General features: G+C 31.2%; 2 protein-coding genes and 1 non-coding gene across 4 annotated transcripts in view; 2 read left to right on the top strand and 1 right to left on the bottom strand.

The window, feature by feature from the left end:
* Positions 1-2,567: 2,567 nt before the first annotated feature.
* On the top strand, positions 2,568-2,674 carry LOC113856689. Its single transcript, XR_003502920.1, has one exon. It is a non-coding gene; the product is annotated as a small nucleolar RNA R71 (small nucleolar RNA).
* Positions 2,675-9,446: 6,772 nt separating this feature from the next.
* On the bottom strand, positions 9,447-11,026 carry LOC113854948 (thylakoid lumenal 19 kDa protein, chloroplastic). Of its 2 annotated transcripts, XM_027486301.1 has the most exons (2): positions 10,248-11,026; positions 9,447-10,088 (listed from the first exon to the last, which is right to left on the bottom strand). In XM_027486301.1, exons 1-2 carry the CDS (start codon positions 10,953-10,955, stop codon positions 10,047-10,049), a joined length of 750 nt encoding a protein of 249 aa, XP_027342102.1. In that variant the 5' UTR covers positions 10,956-11,026; the 3' UTR covers positions 9,447-10,046. The 2 variants fall into 2 exon arrangements, with proteins under 2 accessions (XP_027342102.1, XP_027342103.1); XM_027486302.1 differs by having other exon boundaries at positions 9,447-11,026.
* A 5,082-nt stretch (positions 11,027-16,108) lies between these two features.
* LOC113853684 (DNA-directed RNA polymerase III subunit 2) overlaps positions 16,109-21,644 on the top strand; it is a 43,136-nt gene continuing 37,600 nt past the window's right edge. The window contains exons 1-11 of the mRNA XM_027484202.1: positions 16,109-16,299; positions 16,480-16,603; positions 16,713-16,834; positions 17,105-17,197; positions 17,442-17,514; positions 17,591-17,681; positions 17,783-17,835; positions 18,112-18,176; positions 19,642-19,747; positions 19,849-19,959; positions 20,113-20,172. Of these exons, the coding sequence (XP_027340003.1) occupies positions 16,259-16,299; positions 16,480-16,603; positions 16,713-16,834; positions 17,105-17,197; positions 17,442-17,514; positions 17,591-17,681; positions 17,783-17,835; positions 18,112-18,176; positions 19,642-19,747; positions 19,849-19,959; positions 20,113-20,172 (939 nt within the window). The 5' untranslated portion in view covers positions 16,109-16,258. The remainder of the gene's footprint in view (positions 16,300-16,479; positions 16,604-16,712; positions 16,835-17,104; positions 17,198-17,441; positions 17,515-17,590; positions 17,682-17,782; positions 17,836-18,111; positions 18,177-19,641; positions 19,748-19,848; positions 19,960-20,112; positions 20,173-21,644) is intronic.

Raw genomic sequence — 21,644 nt, 5'->3', positions numbered from 1 at the left:
ATATAGAGATCTCCCTAAATATTACAAGATAAACACCTATTGAGAAAGAGATGACCGAAGAAAAGAGATAAAACTAGTTATTTTAGCTCTGAGAAACTTACTTGGAACCGAATGGAATTGATATTTGAGCTCGAATCTGGAAGAGATTTGAAGTTCGGAAGAGTTCTCCCTTGAGAAGGGAAAAAGAGAAAACATGCAAAACAAGGAGAAAAGGTTGTTTGACGAGAAATGAATGTTTTCAGGGTTGTGGTTCCTTAAATAGCCTTCTAAACTCGCGCGATCTCGCTTGAGCGACCAGATTCTCGCTTGAGCGAGATCTACCCTCGCCTGAGCGAGATAACCTGACAATGAGATTACTTATTTTTCTACTATTCTCATTTGAGCGAGGACACTCTCGCTTGAGCGAGATACAATCTTGCCTGAGCGAGATTGAATCCAGAGACCTCCCTATTTTCCAGTGACTCCTCGCTTAGGCAAACTCCATCTCGCTTGAGCGAGCCACCTCTTCGCCTAAGGGAGATTCTCTGTCACCTAGGCAAGAGGACAGTTGGGTCAACCTTACCTTTTCTCGCTTGAGCGAGAAAGCTCCAAAACACCATCCTTTAGAAAAATCCATCTCGCTTGAGCGAGACCTATCTTGCTTGAACGAGAAGTCCTGCACCAAAATTCCTATTTTAAGGTTAACAAAATTGAGGGTGTTACACATTACTATGTATTCATTTGAGTATAAAGATGGTAGTGGACCAACAAAATCAATTCCCTAACAATCAAACAATTCAACTTTAAGGATGGTCTATAAAGGTAACTTATGCCTTTTTAAAATTCCACCTATTCTTTGGCATTTGTCATAACTCTTGTAATACTCATGAGCATCCTTGAAGAGAGATAGCCAATAGAATCTTACTTGTAAAACCTTGGTAGTTGTCCGCTCACCATTGTAGTGAGCACCATATGGAGAATTGTAGCAGTGCCATAGTATATCTCTACATTCACTCCCTAACATGCACTGTCTCAATAAACCATCAGCTTCAATCTTGAAGAGGTAAGGGTCATCTCAGACGTAGAAGTTAGAGTCTTTGAAGAATTTCTTTCTCTGGTGTCAATTGTAATCCTCGAGAATAACTCATGTTGCCTTGTAATTTGCCATATCAGCAAACCAGGGTCTTTCACTTACAGCAAACAACTTTTCATCTAGAAACTCTTCCAAGACCTCATGTTCTTGACTGATCACATGTTCATTTACAAGTCTTGATAAGTGGTCAGCAACATGATTCTCACAGCATTTTCTATCTTTAATCTCCAAATTAAATTCTTTAACAATAGAATCTATCTGGGCTTAGAGTCTGCTTTTGTCAACAAGTACTTTATTGTTGCATGGTCAGTATGCACAATAATATTTGAATCAATGAGGTAAGACCAAATTTTTTAGGTGCATACACTATAGCAAGTAACTCTTTCTCAGTTGTTGCATAATTCACTTGAGTTTCATTTAACGCTTTACTTGCATAGTGTATGATATGAAAAATTTTATCCTTCCTTTGACCCAAGGCAGCTCCTATTGCATAATCACTAGCATCACACATAAGTTTAAAATCATATTTCTAATCTGGTGTTGTGATAATGGGAGCTGAAACAAGATTTTTCTTTAACAATTCAAAAGCTTTTAAACAATCATCATTGAAATTAAATTTAATGCTTTTGAGAAGAAGGTTACCAAGAGGCTTAGCTATCTTGGAGAAGTCTTTAATAAATCTTCCATAGAAGTCTACATGCCCTAAGAAGCTCCTGATTCCTTTAACATTGGTCAATGGTAGAAGCGTAGCAATGACCTCCACTTTGGCTAGATCAACCTCTATTCCTCTTGCTAAGATTATATGCCCCAATACAATTCCTTTAGTCACCATAAAGTGACACTTCTCCTAGTTGAGTACCAGGTTTATCTCCACACACCGCTTCAATATGATGTCAAGATATTTCATGCAAGCATCAAATAAGGATCCAAATACTGAGAAATCATCCATGAACACTTCAATGCATTCTCAAGTAAACACTGAGAAATCATCTGTTCTTGAAAGTTGGACTGAGATCTAGAAGTTTTTTTTCCCTTCTAGTCTGGCTCCTTGATTTTGCATATGGTGAAGGCGATAAACACTTGAATTTTGACTTTCAAAGCCATTCTCCCAGGAGTTGGGAGGATTACTCCTCCACCCCAAATTATGATTGCCCATAAAATTTGCCTCTTCTTGCTTAAATTCTGGGCTTGTAGGAGCTCTTACAGACTGGTCTTGAGCCTTCATTAAAGATTCTGGTTGCTTTGCAAGGGCTGCCATTTGGTTCATTAGTGGGCTGCTGCTCTCTGCTTGGTAGACCGGGGCAGTCTCTTTCCTCTTGATGTCGTAAGAGTTAGTGGTGTGCCACTGAAAGTTAGAAGATGTCATCTTATTTATTAGCTTGCATGCATCATCTAGATCTTTTCTTATGAGGGACCCTCCTACTGCGGCATCAATTATAGCCCTAATGGTGATTGATAGGCCACTGTAAAAGATTTGCACCTGTCTCCATTCGGGATATCATTATGAGGATATCTCCTCAAAAGCTCTCCAAACCGCTCTCATGCCTCAAACAAGGATTCTGCTTCATATTGTTGGAAGTAACATATCTTTGTCATGATTTTTGAGGACCTTGATGACGGCAAGTATTTTCCCAAGAATTGTTTAGCGAGGTCCTCCCAAGTTGTGATGGGGTTGGCTGGGAGTGAGGGGAACCAAGCATTCACCTTTTCAGATACTAAGAATGGGAAAAGACGGAGTCGGATAACATCGTTGGAGACTCTGTTGTATTTAATGGTATTCGTCAATCAAAGGAACTTTGTCAGATGGAGATTGGGGTCTTCATTAGGTATGCCTCCAAACTGTATGGAATTTTGGACCATGGTTATGAGTGTTGGTTTAAGTTCAAAATTATTGGCCTCAACATTAGGGGCTGCAAAGCTTCTAGGGGTGCCTCTAGCAATAGATGTCATGTAATCTTGAATTGAACTTCTTCCCTCTGCCATTTCTTGCTCTCTAACTTCTTTTCTTTGTCTACGCACTGTTCTCTCAATCTTCGAATCAAACAAACAAGTTATAGAGCACTTAGAGTAAGTGAGCATACATTAAAAGAAAATTTAAAATAAATAAAATAAAATAAAAAATTATAAAAAAATAAAAATAAAAAAATTAACAATAAACAAAATAGAATTAAATAAAGCAAAACACAAATTGCTCAAATTAATTAAATTTGAAAATTTCTTAATATTGAAAAAGCAATCCCGACAACGGTGCCAAGAACTTGTTTAGAAGGCAAGTGTACCCATCGAGAAGTAATAAAAGGTTTTTAAATTAAGTTTCTGAAATATCGTCCCACAAGAATTGTTTTCCAATTACTAAGAATTTCCTAATTCAATTGTTTAAGCTTCAAATATACGAGATTAATCAAAACAAGAATTTATAAAATCAATTATGAAAATAAGAGTAAGGAATACAATGCACGTCTTGGTTCAACTTATCAAAGAGGAACCTAGGGCATATGGGTTTTCTCATTCAATCATTTATGTTATTTTTCTGTTTAACTCTAAATCTGATTTTCTTGTGATTACCAATCATTCATACGAATATTCTTAATACCCAATAGTCATGTAATATTAATATTCTTTTCTCTAAATTAACATCCCCAATGGTCATGCAAGACATCAATTTAAGAAAGTTTAAGGAGTTTATGAACTAGTTAATTTAATAACGATTAGAAGAGAAAGATTGGTTTGGTCCACCTAATCCTTTATCTCGTTTTACCCTATAGATCTATTAATTAACCGAGATACGGTTACCTGACAATATAATTAATTTAGAATTAAAAAAGAAGCGCAATAGGAAAATATCTAATCACAAAAACGAAAATTAAATTTAGATTCAAACATTAAAATCTAATAAATTCATGAACAATAGTTTTCAGAGCCCTAGCTATGGACTTAGTTAGTCATGCTAAAGACAAAAAAACTAAAACAATCATAAACAAAGCCATAAAGAAAAGTAAACTAGAATTAGATGAGTTCTCAGTCTTCAAGTATAGTCTCTCAAAGCTCTAAGTCTCGCCAAGAATATGCTAAAGATCCCTTTAGAAGAAAGGTGAGGTGAAAGAGCAAAAGCCAAGGTGTAAAACGGTGTCCCTTATGATGCCTAAGGTCTCCCTTTTAATAAGGTTTGAAAATCCTAAAGACTCTTCATAATTAGACTTCCCGCAGATGAGCACGGCTGTGCAAGGCCTTAAGCACGATCGTGCATGGACTCGAAGCACCCCTGTGCTTGTTGAAAGGGTCTAGGCGTGCTGACTGTTGTGAAGCTCTATTTTTCCATTAATTTGGGCCTAAAACGCACCCAAAGTCTACTTTCGGCATCTTTATACCAAACTGCATAATTAATATATAAATTAATATAAACTCCAAATAAAATAAAAGTCAAATATAAATATATGGGTTATAAAATAGAGCCTAATTATAGACTTATCAAATCACAAACAAGTAATGTAACTCTGAATATCATATAAACTCAAGAAGAAATAAAGTTAATAGTTACATCAAATCTAATCCAAGAGAAACTAGTAACTCATGGTGAGGGCCATAGCAAGATATAAAATGAAATTACAAAAAAAAATAAAAATGAAGAAGACTCTTTGTTCCCAAGCAATCCATTCCCCACGTCTTCCTTGTGCTTTGTTTTCTCTTGGATAACTCTTTCTTTCGATATTTGTGTCTCCCTTTCATCTCTCTCTCCCAAATCTCCTTTTATACGCATCTTTAAAATAAGAGAAATTTAGAAATTTTAATTCTGCCACTACAGCTGTGGATTCACGATTGTAGCTGTGAAGATCTGAATTTTTCTAATTGCTTTGTCTTCTCACAGCTGTAAATGCAGATTCATAGCCATGACTATAACTTTCTAGAATCCTTGTTTTGTTGCACAATTTTATGGCTACAGCTGTTGATTTGGAGCTGTAGCCCTGGATTTCAGACTTCATAAAATGTTGCACAAAAATAGAGGTATTTTAAACCAAAACACTACCACTCTTAGGACTTCTTGAATTAGATTAATTTACCTACTTAGGGGATTAACATGCTGAGAATTATTTACATTTTAATCCAAAATGAGTGGCAAATTAATGATAAAACATGAGTTTCTAGCACTTAACATCCCTACCATGAATCATACTCATGAAAGTAGAACTTAGATAGAATTTGATATAATTGGATTGATATAGATAGAAAACAAAACAAATTAATCGTATTATTCACAAGAATGTATGTTGATCAAGGTGACCAAGAGACATAAAGTGCTACAAGGTTCACATGGTATATTGAGATACCCTTGGCTCTCCCCGTCCATACAGTAATTTTATTCATTTTTTTATTTTACTTTCTCATCTTCCCTTCATATACAATTTCTCATAACTTCTTCCAACTAACATTTAGTTGGGTTCCGATCTCATATCCCTCTCCTAATTCTTTTAGCATACACTACCTTTATTAATGGTTTGCTATCACAATTACAATGTTAATAAATAAGTATAATAGCAATGAATATTGTGCGGTGACAATGATGATAATTTATAGCAACAACAATTATTATTGTAGAAAAAAACAAAAAACAAAAGTAGTACTAGTGATGACAATTGTCTTTTGCTAGTAGTGATTGTACAAGTGACAACACTTAACTTGTGGCAGTAATAATATAATTTTGAGAATGACAAATGGAAGTAATTATTATGCATGTTTTAAAAGAAATGAAAGTTTAATGATTTATTTTATTATTAAAAATAAATTTACTTTTTTATTATTATTTTAAAATTTGAGGTAAAATTAAATTAAGTTTCATTTCATTTTATTTTAATTGGATAGCATTTATTTTAAAATTTTCATTTAAAACTAAAAAAACAAAATAAAACTTGTAATTATCGCTAGTAGGCCCAAATTTATCTACATTGCAAAAAGTGCTCTTTCAAATAAGACAAGCAAAATAAGAAAGTGTTTGAACTCCACTATCGCATAAATTAATAATTTAGTTTATAAAATTAATATCTTTTTTTAGTTTAATTCATAAATTTTCCTGTGTACAAGTCAATTTCCAAATTAGTTAGCCAATAAATTTTGAGAAAGTATCTGAATCACTTATTAGTGTTTAACAAAGGTGCACAATATTTAACTAACCAACTGAAAATGATGAAATTGGTAATACTGAACACTCGAAAGTGGTTGATGAATGGGTCCATGTAGATGTGGGTTAATTTAGTCCCAGCTTTAAGTTATATATGGGTTAGGTGGGGTCAGTCTGTAACATCCTACTTTCATTTAAATAATTTCTTCTATATAAATGTGGAAATATCATCAATTAGTTGAATAAAATGGGTAAAAGATATATGAATGTATAAAATATTCCTAAATATATATATATATATATATATATATATATGTATTTTTCATAAATTCTCAACTGTCTTAACTTCTAGAAAAACTAAAATGATTATTTGGCCTCTTTTCTTGAGTAAATTAAGTAAAAGATCAATAAATATATAAGAAATATTTATTCATGTAAGTTTAGAGTTATTAAAATTGAGTAAGATAAAAAACTTCAATCATACACATTTTAATTTAATACTTTACATTTAAAGAAAACTGAAAAGCTATATTAATCATCCTTCACCATAAATTTTATCAAAGTGCTTTAACTCTAAATTAAAATTTTCATCAATATAATAGTATAGAGTACATAATTTTAAATAGAACTTATTCAATAAAATCTTTACAGTTCTCTCTCTCTTATTAAATAAATAAAATCTTTATCATATAGCATATACTCAAATTTAGGGATATATAGCTAGTTTTTTTCTCTTTTTTTATTTTCCTTTTTAGAGGTTTGAGAAACTTTCTTGTGTCTTCCCAAATTTTTTATGAAATTTTCTTTTATATCATTGTTGTTGTGTTATTCTTAATTCATATGTGTGTCTAAATTATTGTAGCACAAATTCTAGGTTAATTTTTATGTAATTATTTCATAGTTGAATCTTATTCATATTTTTTAGCAATTTGTAATAGATTGCTCATACTCTTAATGCTACCATTGATTTAGGTTATTTATATGATTATATCATTTCTCACAATAGACATATTGATTAGATTTTCAAATTTAGAGCGTCTTTTCTCCTTTTGCATTGCCTAGACATAGAGATAAAGATACATCGTGGTTGTTAACATTTCTTCTTGCACGTGTTATTCTTAGTTGGATTTCACTAAAGCATTGAATTTTATTACACTAACAATTTGGAACATGCAAAGATGACTATTAAACTAGATTGAATTTATTGTTTATTTTTGTTTTGTATGAAAATTTGTATAATTTCTCTTGTGCATCTAATGCTTCTTTTAGATGCATTGAGAAATGTAATTAGCAATGGACACATTAGTTTTATACTCAGACTTGAAGTGAGCTTAATTGTTTTTTTTAACTGCTAAATATAAGGGTTAGGCTTTCAATATAGTTATTGTTATTATAAGCATGCAATATTTGTGTGAACGCTCAATTAGACAATTATTCTACATGAAGTGAAATCTAGAAAATTTTTATGCATTTCTTGTGATTGAAATTTTATGGTGATATTTTGTTTTGTGTTATTTATTGCATTCATTTTTGTTATGTACCATGAGCATTGTTTTATCTATATATTTTTAATAATTAATACATTTTAAATAGTCTCTAACAGTATAATGTCAAATTTTAATTTCTTCTTAACTGAAACATATATTTAAAGAGGTGTTATTGATTATGTCTATAAAACATATCATTCAAAAGTAATGCCTCAGTCATGAGAGTGATGTGCCATAATATTTTACATTTGTGGTATCTCTCAATTCATCATTTCGATAATATTTGTATCTCATATATAATCATGCTTCCTAGAGGCTAAGTTTTGGTAATGTCATTCTTTCCTTTATCGTTGAATTTATTTGATATGCAAATGTCTGACCATTCACGGCCAGTTTGCTATGGTCATTGGATAGTATGGCAGTGAACGAAAATTCGATGGATAGACCTTGTCCAATTCCCTTTACGAAGACCTTGTTGAAAACATTTAACGGAGAACACCCAAAAAATAGTAATAATGGTACCTAAAAAATAAAAATACTACAATTATATGAGAAATAAAATAAACACAAATAAAATCATCAGTTTGGCTTAGGCCTGCAAACTGGACTAAAGAATATTTCGCCACCACCAATAAATTACACGGTACATATAGTCACTTCGTAGTAACACTGCACTAGAAAGAGCAACGATAGATGAACAACTTTGAAGTGCTTTTTTCTGCCCCTCTCTTTCGAAGGGTGGAAGTATATATACATATATTTTGAATAGGAAACAGCTCATTGCCAACATATGTAGTTAACTGTAAAATTGAGTTATAAGGCAACCAATGAGATAACTGACATGAAAATTAAAGCACGACGGCTAACAAAACTTTAAGTACATATAAATGATAAGTATTAAATAAATAACAGTATTACACTTCTATGCTTCAGAAAATTTTGGACCAGGTTAGAGTGAATGGTTCTACCGAAAAAAATATGAAGTAGTCAAGTGTTTGTCTATTCAACTCAAAAATCGAATTATTAGAAAAACAGTAAAGAAGCAATCGAATTAGTATAAACCAGTAAATAATTTGATATTTATTTATAACTTCTTCCTGCTCATAACTATTTTGTAGCCAAACCTTAGTTTGATGCATTTGTTTCGCGTCTGTGTTTATGTCTCAAAACGCAGTTGTACAGATTTCCAATATCTTTGGAAATTCAGTTGGTTAAAAATACAATATATTTGTTTCCTTTTTTAAAAACACTTTTCTCTTTTTAAAAATAAAAAATAATACAATTTTGTATTGTATTTTGTTTTAAAAAATTGTTTATAAAAAGGATACCAACATTCTCTAAGACAGAAAAAAAAATCAATCTTTTCGCTTCAGATGTAAACCAAGCATGTTATTAAAGCCAAGGGTAATGTTGCTTCTGGCCGAGGCTCAAGATTGGCATATAGTCACTTAATTAGACGAACAGGTCAATATCTTCCTATACTAAATGTGAACTTCATTTGTAGGATAGGCGATAATGAGTTAAACTTCTGGTTAAGGAATTTTTCTTCTGATTTCATGCTTTAGTCCCTTGTGATTTTGCAGTCCACAATATTTATTGCTTTATTTGATGCTCTTAAGTGTTCAAGCTTAAACTGGTTGGTAAGGAATGTCCCATGATGAAACAAACTAGATCATGATCATGTATCTGAAATCAAGCTTCATCTCAAAGAAACACACCCAACATTAACAGGATTTGGTTTATTACCAAAAATCTTACCAATCTTTTAGCCCATTAACCTTGAATATTGCAAGTTAGAGTAGTTTAGCTTCAACTGAGTAACCAGATCCATATTGTCTTGAATTTGAATTCGGGCTATGAACATGAGGAGTAATCTAAAGGATCATGGAAATGAAACTCTCAAAGGAATGATTCTAGTTCCAGCCTCTGGAATTTCATGACTCATTATTCTGACATGAGAAATCAAATTTTCCATGGAAACATCTCCAAAATATTTTGGAAACTCCCACGTCTCATCTCAAGAGTTTCATTTTTCAAGCTACAGTAAAACAGAACTCGCATCAGATTCAACCACAAACCACACCACATAATATTGAGGCCTGCAACCGCTAGTCCCTATTTTTCACTGTAAAAATTCCACATGAATGATTCCTAATAAAAGTTTCAAATTGAATTCAATTGTTCTGCCCAAAATGCAAGCCTGTAGACATGTAGTAAAAATTCTAATCCATCAAAGAAACTGGCTTTAGTAATCGGAAACTGAATTTCCATGATCACCCCCCAAAAACATCAGATATTGGGTTTTCAGACTACAAACAACCAGAAAAATACACAGATTCAACCGAAAACCACAGAGAATTCAGAGTTGCAAGAGCTAGTCTCTATTTTCCTTGCAAAAACTCACCATCAGGGATTCCTGAAAGTTTCAAATTGAAGCCAATTATACCACAAATTCAAGCAAGCTAACAAGCAGTAAAATGCAAATTTATCAAAAGACCCAATCCTCATAATAGATATAATCATTATCACTATAAAATATAAAACAGCAGAAGCTAATTAACTAATATGACCCCACTGTCTTAAAAGACTCATGAACATGCCTCAACATGTCCTTATCTCTATTCCATTCTGGAGTGGGAGCATTGACAAAATGAGCGTAAAGCTTGTTCTTAGCACAAGTCACTGAGATCAAGCTATGAGCACTAGCCCCATCAATCTCGTACACATAATAAACTTGTCCTTTATCATCCTTCACCTCATCAGAGATCAAGCTATCTGCACTAGCAATCAAGTCCTGCAAGACCACATCAGAGAGTGCCAAGTTGTTCAAAACCACATCCTTTGGTGCAAGTTGGCGAAACCCAGCTAAGAAAGTGAGGTACTCTTTCTCTTGCTTCTTCTTTGGGTTGTAGAACTCACTGTCAGTTCCATTGGTACCCTTTTCAACCTTTGACACCAACCTTTCCTTCCATCCATCAGGCACATCATACACATACTCAGCTGAGTCTTTCTTGCTGGCATTGCCGCCATAGCCGCCGTAGTTTGCGGCGCTGGCGGCGGTGCCGTAGTAAATTTGGTAGTTGGGGTCTGCTGCTAAGGAAGGTGAAGGTGCAGCTGTAAGGATGGTGGCTATGGCTGCAGCAGCAGTTAAGGTTGTTAGAGGTTGTTTGAAGGGTAGTTGTACGGGGAAGAGAGGCTTGCAAGAAGAGGAGGGTGGTTTTGGTGTGGTGGTGGCGGCGGAGGAGAGAACGGCTGTTGGTGATGAGAATGTGGTGGTGGCCATGGTGTTTTGGATATGTGGGTGGGGAAGTGTTTTTGTGTGTTATTATGATCCATTGAAACACAGTGGTTAAGATTGTTTTTCTTATCCGGATTGGGCTTATGTGGATGCTGACATTTTAATCTCTGCTTACTCTACCAATGGGAGTGTGACATGTGAGATTGCGAGGGACATTATTCTCATATCTCTCTCTGTGTATATATATATATATATATATGATAATTCATAATTAAATAAAAGAATTAAAGTAAAATCCTTTTAGATTGGGTGATGATAAAGTACATAAAAATTTGTTATCAAGGTATTTTTAACTTGACATTTTATCATTATTTAAAATTTAGTATTTCAAAATATTAGTTTGAACATATTATTTGTCTTCAAAACTATTAAATTTTTAATATTTTTAGTCCATTAAATCACCGTCAAAAGATTACAATCATGATTTCTCATAGAATGCAAGGACTATAAAAATATTAGTTTTAATATTATTATACTTTTCGAACGAAAATTATAATTCATTTTTTTAAAAAACTAATTTTTATATATAAAAAGTAAGAATAGAAGAAAGAGAGAGTTGAATTGATTTTTTTATTTTTGAATTTCTTCTGAACTAAATTTTATTCAATAACTATCAATTTCAAGTTACACACAATATATTAAACTGAACATAGATGTTTCTAAAATAAAATTAAGTTTTAATTTAAAGACTTTTTTTATTAGTGTAATAAATAAATAAATTTTCAAAAAAAATAAACATCAAAAGTTATATTGATTCATCCCACAATTTCAAGGCTACATTTAGTTCCTGAGAAATGTTAAGAATTTCATTATAAAATACTTTACACATCAAAAGATTTTACTCTCTAAACATTTTTTTCAGAAATCTTTTCAAACTCAATCTCAAATATGCTAAGAATAATTGTTTAAATTAATAATAAAAGTTAAAATATATAACTACATACACCAAAATAATTAAAATTCATTTTTTATAATTAAAAATTAAAAATTTATTTATATAATATATAGTTTTTACATGAAATTAAAAGAAACATCAAGATGTTTTAAAAGAGAATAAAAGAAAATAAGCTATCACATGGCACGACCTACATTGAACAAGACTAGTATTACCTCTTATATTGACAAAATTAGTCTTGCTTACTAAATGGACCAAATCAATTAAGTGTTGCTATGTGATAACATCTTACTCACAAAATATTATATTGCACTTTTAAGATGTAAATTTTATTTAATTTTTAAATAAGTATCATATTTAGGAGGAATAAAACTTGCTAATGACATGATCAAAAAAATACTCCTAATAAGTAAATAATTTTTAACATTATTTTAATAAATTTATTTATTTATTTATTTTTGTCAAAAAGTCCCAAAATTATGAGAACTAAATATATCTAAGAATTAAAAATTCCATAAAATTTAAAATAAAAAAGACACAATCATGTCAAACATTATCACTAATTTAAAATTTAATTTAAACACACCAACATTTTTATACTTATTTTGGACTATTTCTTTTCCATTGTATAAGTAAGAGTAAATCAATACCGAGCCAACCATACAAGTCTACATTGCACCTAAAGAAACTAAAAGATCCTCCGTATGTAATGCTGACATTTGAATATACTTTCTTGCTTTGTCCTTACACTCGCCCTTTATGGTTTGGGCTACAAGTGTAATTAGACGGGTTGATTCGCCTTTAAAGAAAAATAATTTCCAAATCATTGAATTGGTTAGATTTATATTTTTTTTTCTAACCCAACCAAAACAGATATTATAAAATTTGGATTGATTTGGGTCTGGTCGTCGTGTCATTAATTTTTATCAAAAAATAAAGAATATTAAAAAAATCATATAAAATAAAAAGAGATTTACAAAAACTATTAAATGTTATCATATATTTTAAATAAATTTAAAATTCATCATAATCCAATAAATTTTAAATTAATAATCTTTAAATATAGTTAAGTATAATAATAATATTAATAGTCACATAAATCTTGAGGGCTGCTCTTTTGATGAACTTTTTTCTATTATATAAGCATATAAATCTTAATTTTTTCATATATATTGATTGTTTGGATAATTTGATTTTCAAATGTTACAACTCATTTAGATTTTTCTGTTTAGATTTAAAGCAATCCAACTATTTAAATTATTTTATTTTTTTATTGTCTCGGTTAAGTGTTTAATTTTTACAAAAGTTACATAATTTAGACTTAATTTTATAAAAAAAAATTTGTTAAGATATAATACCTACTTTTTTTCGCTAACTTTATTTTTACTGATCCAATCAAAAGTTAACACTTAACATTATCCAAATGGACCACGTCAACTAGAGAAACTAAAAACAAAATACAAAGAAAAAAGTAAAGAGTATTTTCTAACAAAATATTTTATATAAACTAAGTATAAGTTATGTAACTTTTGTAAAGACCAAATACTTAATTAAGCTTTTAATTATTAATTTAAATTAAATTGTTCAAGTTTGAATAGACCCCACCTTACACCTTATTTAGTTTACATATTTAGTATACTATAAATCCCAAGAATATGGTAAAGACAAACCTATGCATGGGAGAAAAACTGCAAACTTGTAAAAGGCATCCAAAATTTCAAATGCAAGTTCCAACCATGCTATTCTATGCTTTCAATAACAATACTTCTCCAGATCTTACATGTTCCTTCAAATCAATTCTGGCTTTAGCATAATTTTTTTGCAGCTAAGAGCAATAAACAATCAAGCAAAAAAGGACACATGCCTTCAAAGAGATTACTTATTTGATACATTGCCTAGATGGAGTCATCAAGCTCTATGAGATGCAACTTGGAAGGATCCTTTAACCTTTTCTATGATGGTTGTAAGGTGGATGGTCTCTAATTTATCTATAGATAATATAGATCTAACAGTTAGTAGAAACAGAAATAGAAAAAAAGGAAGTAATAGTGAGGTTAAATGCTTTTACTACAAGAAAGAAAATTTCTTGATTGTTGATGAGATGCCTTAAATTTGTGAATGATTCAATTTTTCTATTGTCTCTTGAATTTTAGTCGTTATTGTTTAAATGAGTTGTTATAGTGAGTTACAAATCATTATGTATGTAAGCTTTAAAAGTTGAAAAAACACTTTTAAAATTCTCTCAATTTACATGTGGAAGTATGTCACATTAATTCAATCTCGTTAATTTTTTTTTTCTCTTTCTATTACTCATATTTTCCATTCTTGTCATAATAAAAATTAAAAATAGAAAAAAATAGAGAAGAGACTTTTTCACCCCATTGAATAGGATCCAAATTCCCTCTTGTTGTGATGGTAACTGAACGTCCATTTTCATTTAAATGAAAATGGACTTACTTAAGTAAAAATGGAGAAAACAACAAATTTTTTACATTAAATTAGCTTAAGTGAATTTTTTTGACTATAACAAATTTTGCATATTCGTTTAAGCAAATTTATGCACTTGAAAAGAGGGAGATTGAGTGTGAGGGAATAGGGGACTGTGAATGGATAGAGATGGGGAGAACGGGTGGTGGTGGAAGGAGAGGAAGGTAGAGGAGTTGAGTATGAAAAAAAGAAGAAAAAGGTGGGTATGGAGGTGGGATGAAAAGAGGAAAAGAAGAGTTAGGTATGAGGTGAAGGGAAGCAGAGTTGGGTGTGAGAGGAGAAGGAAGATTAAATATGAAGATTGAGAAGAGAGTGTTAGACATGGAAAGAAAGAGATGAGAAGATTGAGAAAAAAAAATGCAAAATTCGCTTAAACTAATTTTGAGTAAAAACATTTTGTTGTTTTTTCTATTTTCACTTGAGTCCATTTTTACTTAAGCAAAAATAAAACTAGATGTCTAATTTCCACTACAACAAAACTGGATCCAGATCCCATTGAATAAGCATATTTTGGTTTTAGTGCAAATCATAGTGGAATTGCACAATGTTTGAGCAAGATAGTGCAAGTTTTATTGGCATTTGGTTTTGAATGGTTCGATGTGTATATTATGCTCAGATTAAGCTTTTATTACATGAACCTAAATCAATCTCTCAACTAAATTATTGTCTATAAGTCATAGGAATCCTTTTTTTGTACCTTATCTCTACCATTAATTTTTTTTAGATAAAAAAATGAAATTGAGATGAATAAAATAGAAAGGAATCAAATAGAGATGAAATAAAAATAAATAATGTAGTATTTGAATGAATAGAAATAAGAATTAATTAGATAGATTAAATTAAAATATATAACTATTTTATTCCTACATTAATAGTTTAAAAATGTATCTATTAGAATTTTAACATGTTTAAACACTTCATTCATTTGATTACACACATAAACTAAAAAACTTTTATGTTGTGTTTCACTTTAATCTATAATATTTCAATATAAACAAATATATGGTAGAACGACTCTTAAATATAGATGTTTGATTCAAGTTAAAGTTGGTTAAAAAATGTTAAGATAATAAAATTCTACACTAATAAATCAAAAATAAATTAAAAGTATACAAATGAATGAGAGTGCCTTAACTCATAAGTGTTTAAGACACTTTAAACAAGTAGGTTATTTAAACTTAAAGTACTCTATTTATATATTTTGGATTGAACTTATTTTTTAAATTTTAATATAACACTAGAGTTTAAATAAAAAAATTAAATCCTAAAATTAAAAAAGATAGAAGAGTCAATACAATAAAATTAATAGTAAAAATAAATTAATTTTATAATATTTTTTAAAAACTAACTTAAATAATAAAATAAAAATAAAATACATGAAATACAGACTAAAACTTAAAATAAAAAAGTTAAAAAAATATAAATCATAAATAAGTTAATTAATTAAATTTTAAAAAGAGTATTAAAATAATTAAATAAATAATATATAAATAAAAGAGACAGAATGATAATTTATATAAATAGATCATTTTCTAGGTCTAATCTCAAAATCTTAATAAGAAACAAAAATTAAAAAGAGAAAATGAATGATAAAGAGTATTTTGATTTTTATTTAATTTTTCTAAAAATAAAATATTATTTTATTTTTAAAAGGGGTAACTATTTTTAAAACAGAAATAAAAGATGTTCAGATATTCTAAATTTTTAAATTTGTTCACGTATATAAATTAGAAGTAATAGATCACAACGGTTCGATAAATGATTGATTTTGAAGATACCATTCAAAGCCTTGAATAAAACCCCATAAACCCCTCTTTTTACGTCCTTCTTCTTCCCGCTGCAGTTTGTGTGCAGTGTGTGACTCGTTTGGAACAAAGACGAACCCCGCAACTGACCCATCATCGCTATGGGTCTCAAGCACGATCCTTTGCAGCAAAGCACCAACCAGTGAGTCATCACCTTTTACACAATGTTTGAAAATGGGCATAATTGGCTTCTGTTGTTTTTCACTGTTATTTAACTATCTTCATCTTCCCTTGCATAAACTTTTGTTTTTAGGGTTGATGCTTGTTTTGTTTCTTCAATATTTTGATTTTGTTTATGCTAACGTTGGTTTTGTGAAACAAGGTTCAATGGGGGTAGCAAGTTAACCGAACACCCTTTCGATGATTCTGGCTTTGACCAACGGTACCTAACTGCTCCCATAAAAACTGCTGTTGACAAGTTCCAGCTTCTTCCTGAGTTCCTCAAGGTAAACTCATTTTGTAGTGTGCATTATGATTATATTATGGTTTATGAGATAATAGCAACGGGTGATTAGTTTTAAATAATTGGTTGTCACTGAATTTGGAATTTTGTAGGTTAGGGGATTGGTAAAGCAACATTTGGATTCTTTTAATTATTTTGTGAGGACTGACATAAAGAAAATCGTTCGCGCTAATAATCTTATCGTGGCGACTCGGTACCCGCACATCCATCTAAGGTATGAATGGAGGTCTGCGTATAGCTTGTCCAATTGTATATTCTTTAATTTTTATGCTATGAACTGAAGTGATCTAAATTAAGGGTGGCCGGTGTGGAATTGAGGAATGGAGTCAATATTTTAGTTTATGAATGACTTCTCTGATTGCTTCAGCACTTAATTCTGACAAATCATGGCAGTTTAATTTGAAGCACATTTTCTATTTTTCTTTAGCCTTTCGATTCTTGAGCTGCTTTTGGTTGTTTTACTGATGAGTTGATGTATCTGCAGGTTTTTAAATGTCAGAATTGGCAAACCGTCAATAACAGTTGATGGTTCTTCTGAGGATGTCACTCCTCAAAAATGCCGCTTAACTGATCAGACGTAAGATTCATTACCCTCAAAAAATGGTCTGATGGTTTTAATTGGATATTACTTGGATATTGATAGACTTTTAATCAATATGCAAAGATGTTCTCATAATTCACTTGTTAAGTTCTATGAATTTACAGTTTTTTTGAGTATACTTATAATGATTGAAAGTTATAGTTAGATCAAATCTCACATTTTTTGTTGGGCTGAACTTGTTTGGTGAATAATGATTCATCTTATGCTGTATAATAACAAGGTACGCGGCTCCGATAATTGTTGATGTTGAGTACACGCAAGGAAGTCATGATAATCCAATAACAGATAGAAAGGTATTTGAACACTACTGTAATCTGGATTTGACAAAGATCTGTATTATTAACTTTGGTTTTGTTTTTCTTTTCACAGAATGAGGTGATTATTGGAAGAATGCCTATTATGCTGCGGAGTTGTTGTTGTGCCTTGTATGGGAGAGATGAAGCTGAACTTGCTAAACTTGGTTTGTATAATTTGAAATACATCTATCGTTCATTTTTCCCATTAATCCCATTTCTTTTTTCTTTAATAAAATCTTACATGGTTTAGTTTTCTTTTCATTAGGTGAGTGCCCCCTTGATCCCGGAGGATATTTTGTAATCAAAGGGACTGAGAAGGTGATATTCATCTATTTACTTTCGTAATTCTCAAAGCAGGAGACACTGCCTGAAAACATGAAAATTGATATTGTTAATGTTAACAAGGATAAATAGATAACCGTTTTAAATTGGCATGTGGCATATCAAACTTGCTTAGTTATTTAATTTGGGATCCTAGAAAGAGCTTCCATTTTTGTTAATATATGATCTCATCTAAACACTTTTCCTTTTATCTTTCTTCTAGATGGTTTTTGTTTTTCCTTTCCAAATTATGGTTACACCAATCAATTTCAGGTGATTTTGATACAAGAACAACTTTCCAAGAATAGAATAATTATAGACATTGACAAGAAAGGAAAGTAAGTAACCGATCGTACTATGATTGTACCTTATTCTTTGCTTTTTCATATCTGCCTCTGTAAATACATACAAGCATGTCTACATGTATGGTTTTGGTCACTTCCCCCTTTTCTATCCTACCTGGTAGTCTAGTACAATGCTCTTAGGTGATAATGTGATAAGAAACATTGGTGAATCATACCACAAAAGCTAGCCGTTGTAGTTGTAGAGCCCAAAGCCTTATAAACCCCACATTAAAATCTCATACTACCAATTTGGGACTCAAGTCCCCTACCTTGCAATTGGATCCTAACATAATGTTTATTCACATATTAGGTAATTTAGTGTTGCCAAAGTAGTAACAAGGTTTGATGAATTTCATTTACCTTCCTAAAGTTAGACACTGTATACAGATAATTTGGCTTTTGATTATTGTGTATGATTGAATTTATTTCTGTATATAAATATACATCTACTAGGAGTCGTCTCTCAAGCAATTAAGCTGTCAATAGTTTCCCTGTATTTTTAGTTAGGTTTGTTCCTCTGCTATTCTCTCCTTCCTTTTAACCGTGGTCAGTTCTATGGGTTTTGAAAGAACTTCCAGTTGCCTGTTAGAAAATAATGAAATATAAAATAAAATGGATTAATTGTTTAGCATCTTATTTAAAATCTTAGATGATACCTGTTATTTTTTTCAATATCCTATAGTATGTCATTAGTATTTCTGTGTTGATAATGGCATGTCATTAGTATTAATTCTATAAGCACCATAGTTCATATAAAAGACTAATCCTTATAGGGAATTTGGGTTACAACGGGGTTTGGCAAAAAGTAAAGTAGCTCTATTTAAGCAAGGTATTGAGGAATCAGAAAGAAGGTTTGCTTAAAAGTGCTCTACCAATTTGTAAATGTATACATATTGTATGCTATCAATACATGAATCAAAGGAAAAGTATGTAGCGTTCGGGTACAAAATATGATTGTAGAAGCAGTGTTTCTTCACGGAGGAAAGCTAATGCTTTGTTCCTGTATATTTTTTTCTTTGTGGATTGCTACCACTCCGTTTTTATGCTTGGTGTTCTGTTCTCTAACTATGACTTCTCTCCTCTTATCACCAAAATAGAAGAATAGGTTTGACAAGTCGTAGCATCTGGCAGGTTGTTCCTTATACATAAATGTTCATGTGCTCTGTAAAATTGCATTTTTTAGGAGTAATTAACAATTTAGGTCCTGTTGCTTGATAGAAACTGATCTTTTAATGGATAAGGTCATAGGGCTTGGTGGTTTTGGAGGTTATCCTATCTTATTCTTCTCTTAGCTGTATTTATCCTCTTATTTCTCCAGTAAATTTTCTTTTTTCTTTCCAAAAAATGTAACTATATTATTCATAACTTTCAATTTAGTTGTAAATTCATATCACTATATAGATGTTACCGATGGTTTTGTTTTATGTTGTTATATTTGGGTTCCTATTTTGGCTGTCAGCATTACTGCATCTGTTACAAGCAGCACGGAGAAAATAAAAACAAAAACTGTTATTGTGATGGAAAAGGAAAAGCTGTGGCTACAGTTGAATCAATTTCCTAAAAAGGTTTTCTCTTTTATGCATTTTAAATATTAATTATTTACTTTAGCCCTCTCATTCCATTCAAATTAGGCTTCGTTTATTTTTTCTCTTGTAATATCCTATAGGTTCCTCTTATGGTTGTTATGAAAGCCATGGGGATGGAGAGTGATCAAGAAGTTATACAAATGGTTGGACGAGATCCTCGTTATAGTTTGCTACTGTTGCCCTCTATTGAGGTAATTCACTCAATAATTACAGGAGATTGGATAAGCGAGGGACTTTTACGATTCATTACATGATTCTTCGCTCAATCCTTGCTTATGCACCCTATACTATGTTGTTATTTATGTTATCAATGAATTGTTAAATATGTTTTGCCCAATAATCAGGAATGTACAAAATGTAAGGTATATACACGAGAGCAAGCATTAGAGTACCTTGATTCAAAGGTTTGATGTTCTTTCTTATTCTTGTCTAATTGTCATTTTTTTCTTGTATTTTTATTTTGTATTGAGGTGGATCACTAATGTTAAATATCAAGTTGCCATGTTTTGAATATCTTTTCATTTCATACACCTTTAATGCTTCATATTGATGCCACCTAAAAAAGAGTTATCTATATTTCGTTTTATTCATTTATACTGGCGTAAAGTATATAATATAGCTTCTCATAAAAAACATTTGGTGTCAAGTAAGTTGGTGAGCAGGACGGATGTATCATTTGAGCTTTATTCAACATGAAAAAGTCTGTGGCTTTTGTGTTATATTTTATTTGGACTAAAAATAGACATAACGTCCTTAAATATCCTGCTTTCATACACCCCTCTGCGCTTCTGGTGAGGGTTCCTTGATCTAAGTACATTTTTGTGGACTTGATCTTCATTAAATAGTCTTGTATTGTGTTGTCTTGGAAATTAATAGTGTGAGGGAGCATCTTCTATAAAGTTCATCTTTATTAGATGTTAATTTTACTGTTAGAGATTGCTTTTCCATATGATGAAATGTTTATTTTATGTAGTCTGATCTTGCTAGGACAGTTGCATTCCATATTTCCATTGCAATAGATCATTAGACTGCTGAAACAATATTGCAGATATCAGTCTAAAGCATCCAGACATGCTGCCTTTTGTCCTTTTATGCTTTTGTTTAAATCTTATTTTCAACAACCCGTTTTATCTATGAAAATACTAGAGCGAAATCCAAACTGCAAACTAGGTATCTTTGGGATTTATTTTGTGCAGTTAAGTTCATGTTAAGAGGAAGAGACAAGGAGAGACAAATGATAAAATCTGAGTGTTAAGAGTGTAATAATAACAAGAATCACATGTATTCTAATTGGCAATTGCCATAGTTACAAGGTTTGGTTTGCCTATTTACAGTGTCTGCACTTTTTCCAAGGGAGAGATAGACAATTGTAGAGTGAGGATTTGGGGGAGGTTTCAGGTCTCAGAATAACCTTGGGTATCTTTTCTGTTGCTGTTATTGACAAGTATTTCTGGGAGTCTTAAGAAGCAAGTCTCTGTATTTCTTAAAGAAGTTCAAGTTCCAGGATTATCATGATTATGAGATATCTTCCCTCACACGTGTGATTGGATAGTGTTGCTTTTTCTTTATAGTATGTCTGGCATGGTTGTTGGTTCCAATAGACTTACAAGGAAATTGTAGGGCTCTTTTGAACTAATGTTTTCTGGTTTTGTGCTCCTTCTATTTTCTTATTCCAGGTGGATGGCTTATTCTATAGATTGTCTTCTTTCTCTTAGTGAATTATTCTGTTATAATCAGTTAGAAAAAACTGTTCAATAATCTTCAAAACAAGTGATGTGCGTACTTGTGGAATAACTGACAGTTGCTGAATTTGATTTATTTATACACCTTTTACAATGTTTCTAATCTTGCATAAATATGGTGAATATTTATTTTT

The sequence above is a fragment of the Abrus precatorius genome, unplaced genomic scaffold (assembly GCF_003935025.1).
Source record: "Abrus precatorius isolate BTA unplaced genomic scaffold, Abrus_2018 Scaffold11, whole genome shotgun sequence".
NCBI lineage: Eukaryota > Viridiplantae > Streptophyta > Magnoliopsida > Fabales > Fabaceae > Abrus > Abrus precatorius.
Note: the sequence above shows the minus strand (reverse complement) of the source record. Positions and strands in the feature narration are given on the sequence as shown.

What these genes read in the sequence shown, in the direction of transcription:
- LOC113854948 (XM_027486301.1), bottom strand. Translation starts at nt 10,955, where the DNA reads ATGGCCACCACCACATTCTCATCACCAACAGCCGTTCTCTCCTCCGCC. An exon ending in TTCATGAGTCTTTTAAGACA is followed by an intron (nt 10,089 to 10,247) that starts GTGGGGTCATAT and finishes TGAAACTTTCAG; the next exon opens with GAATCCCTGATGGTGAGTTT.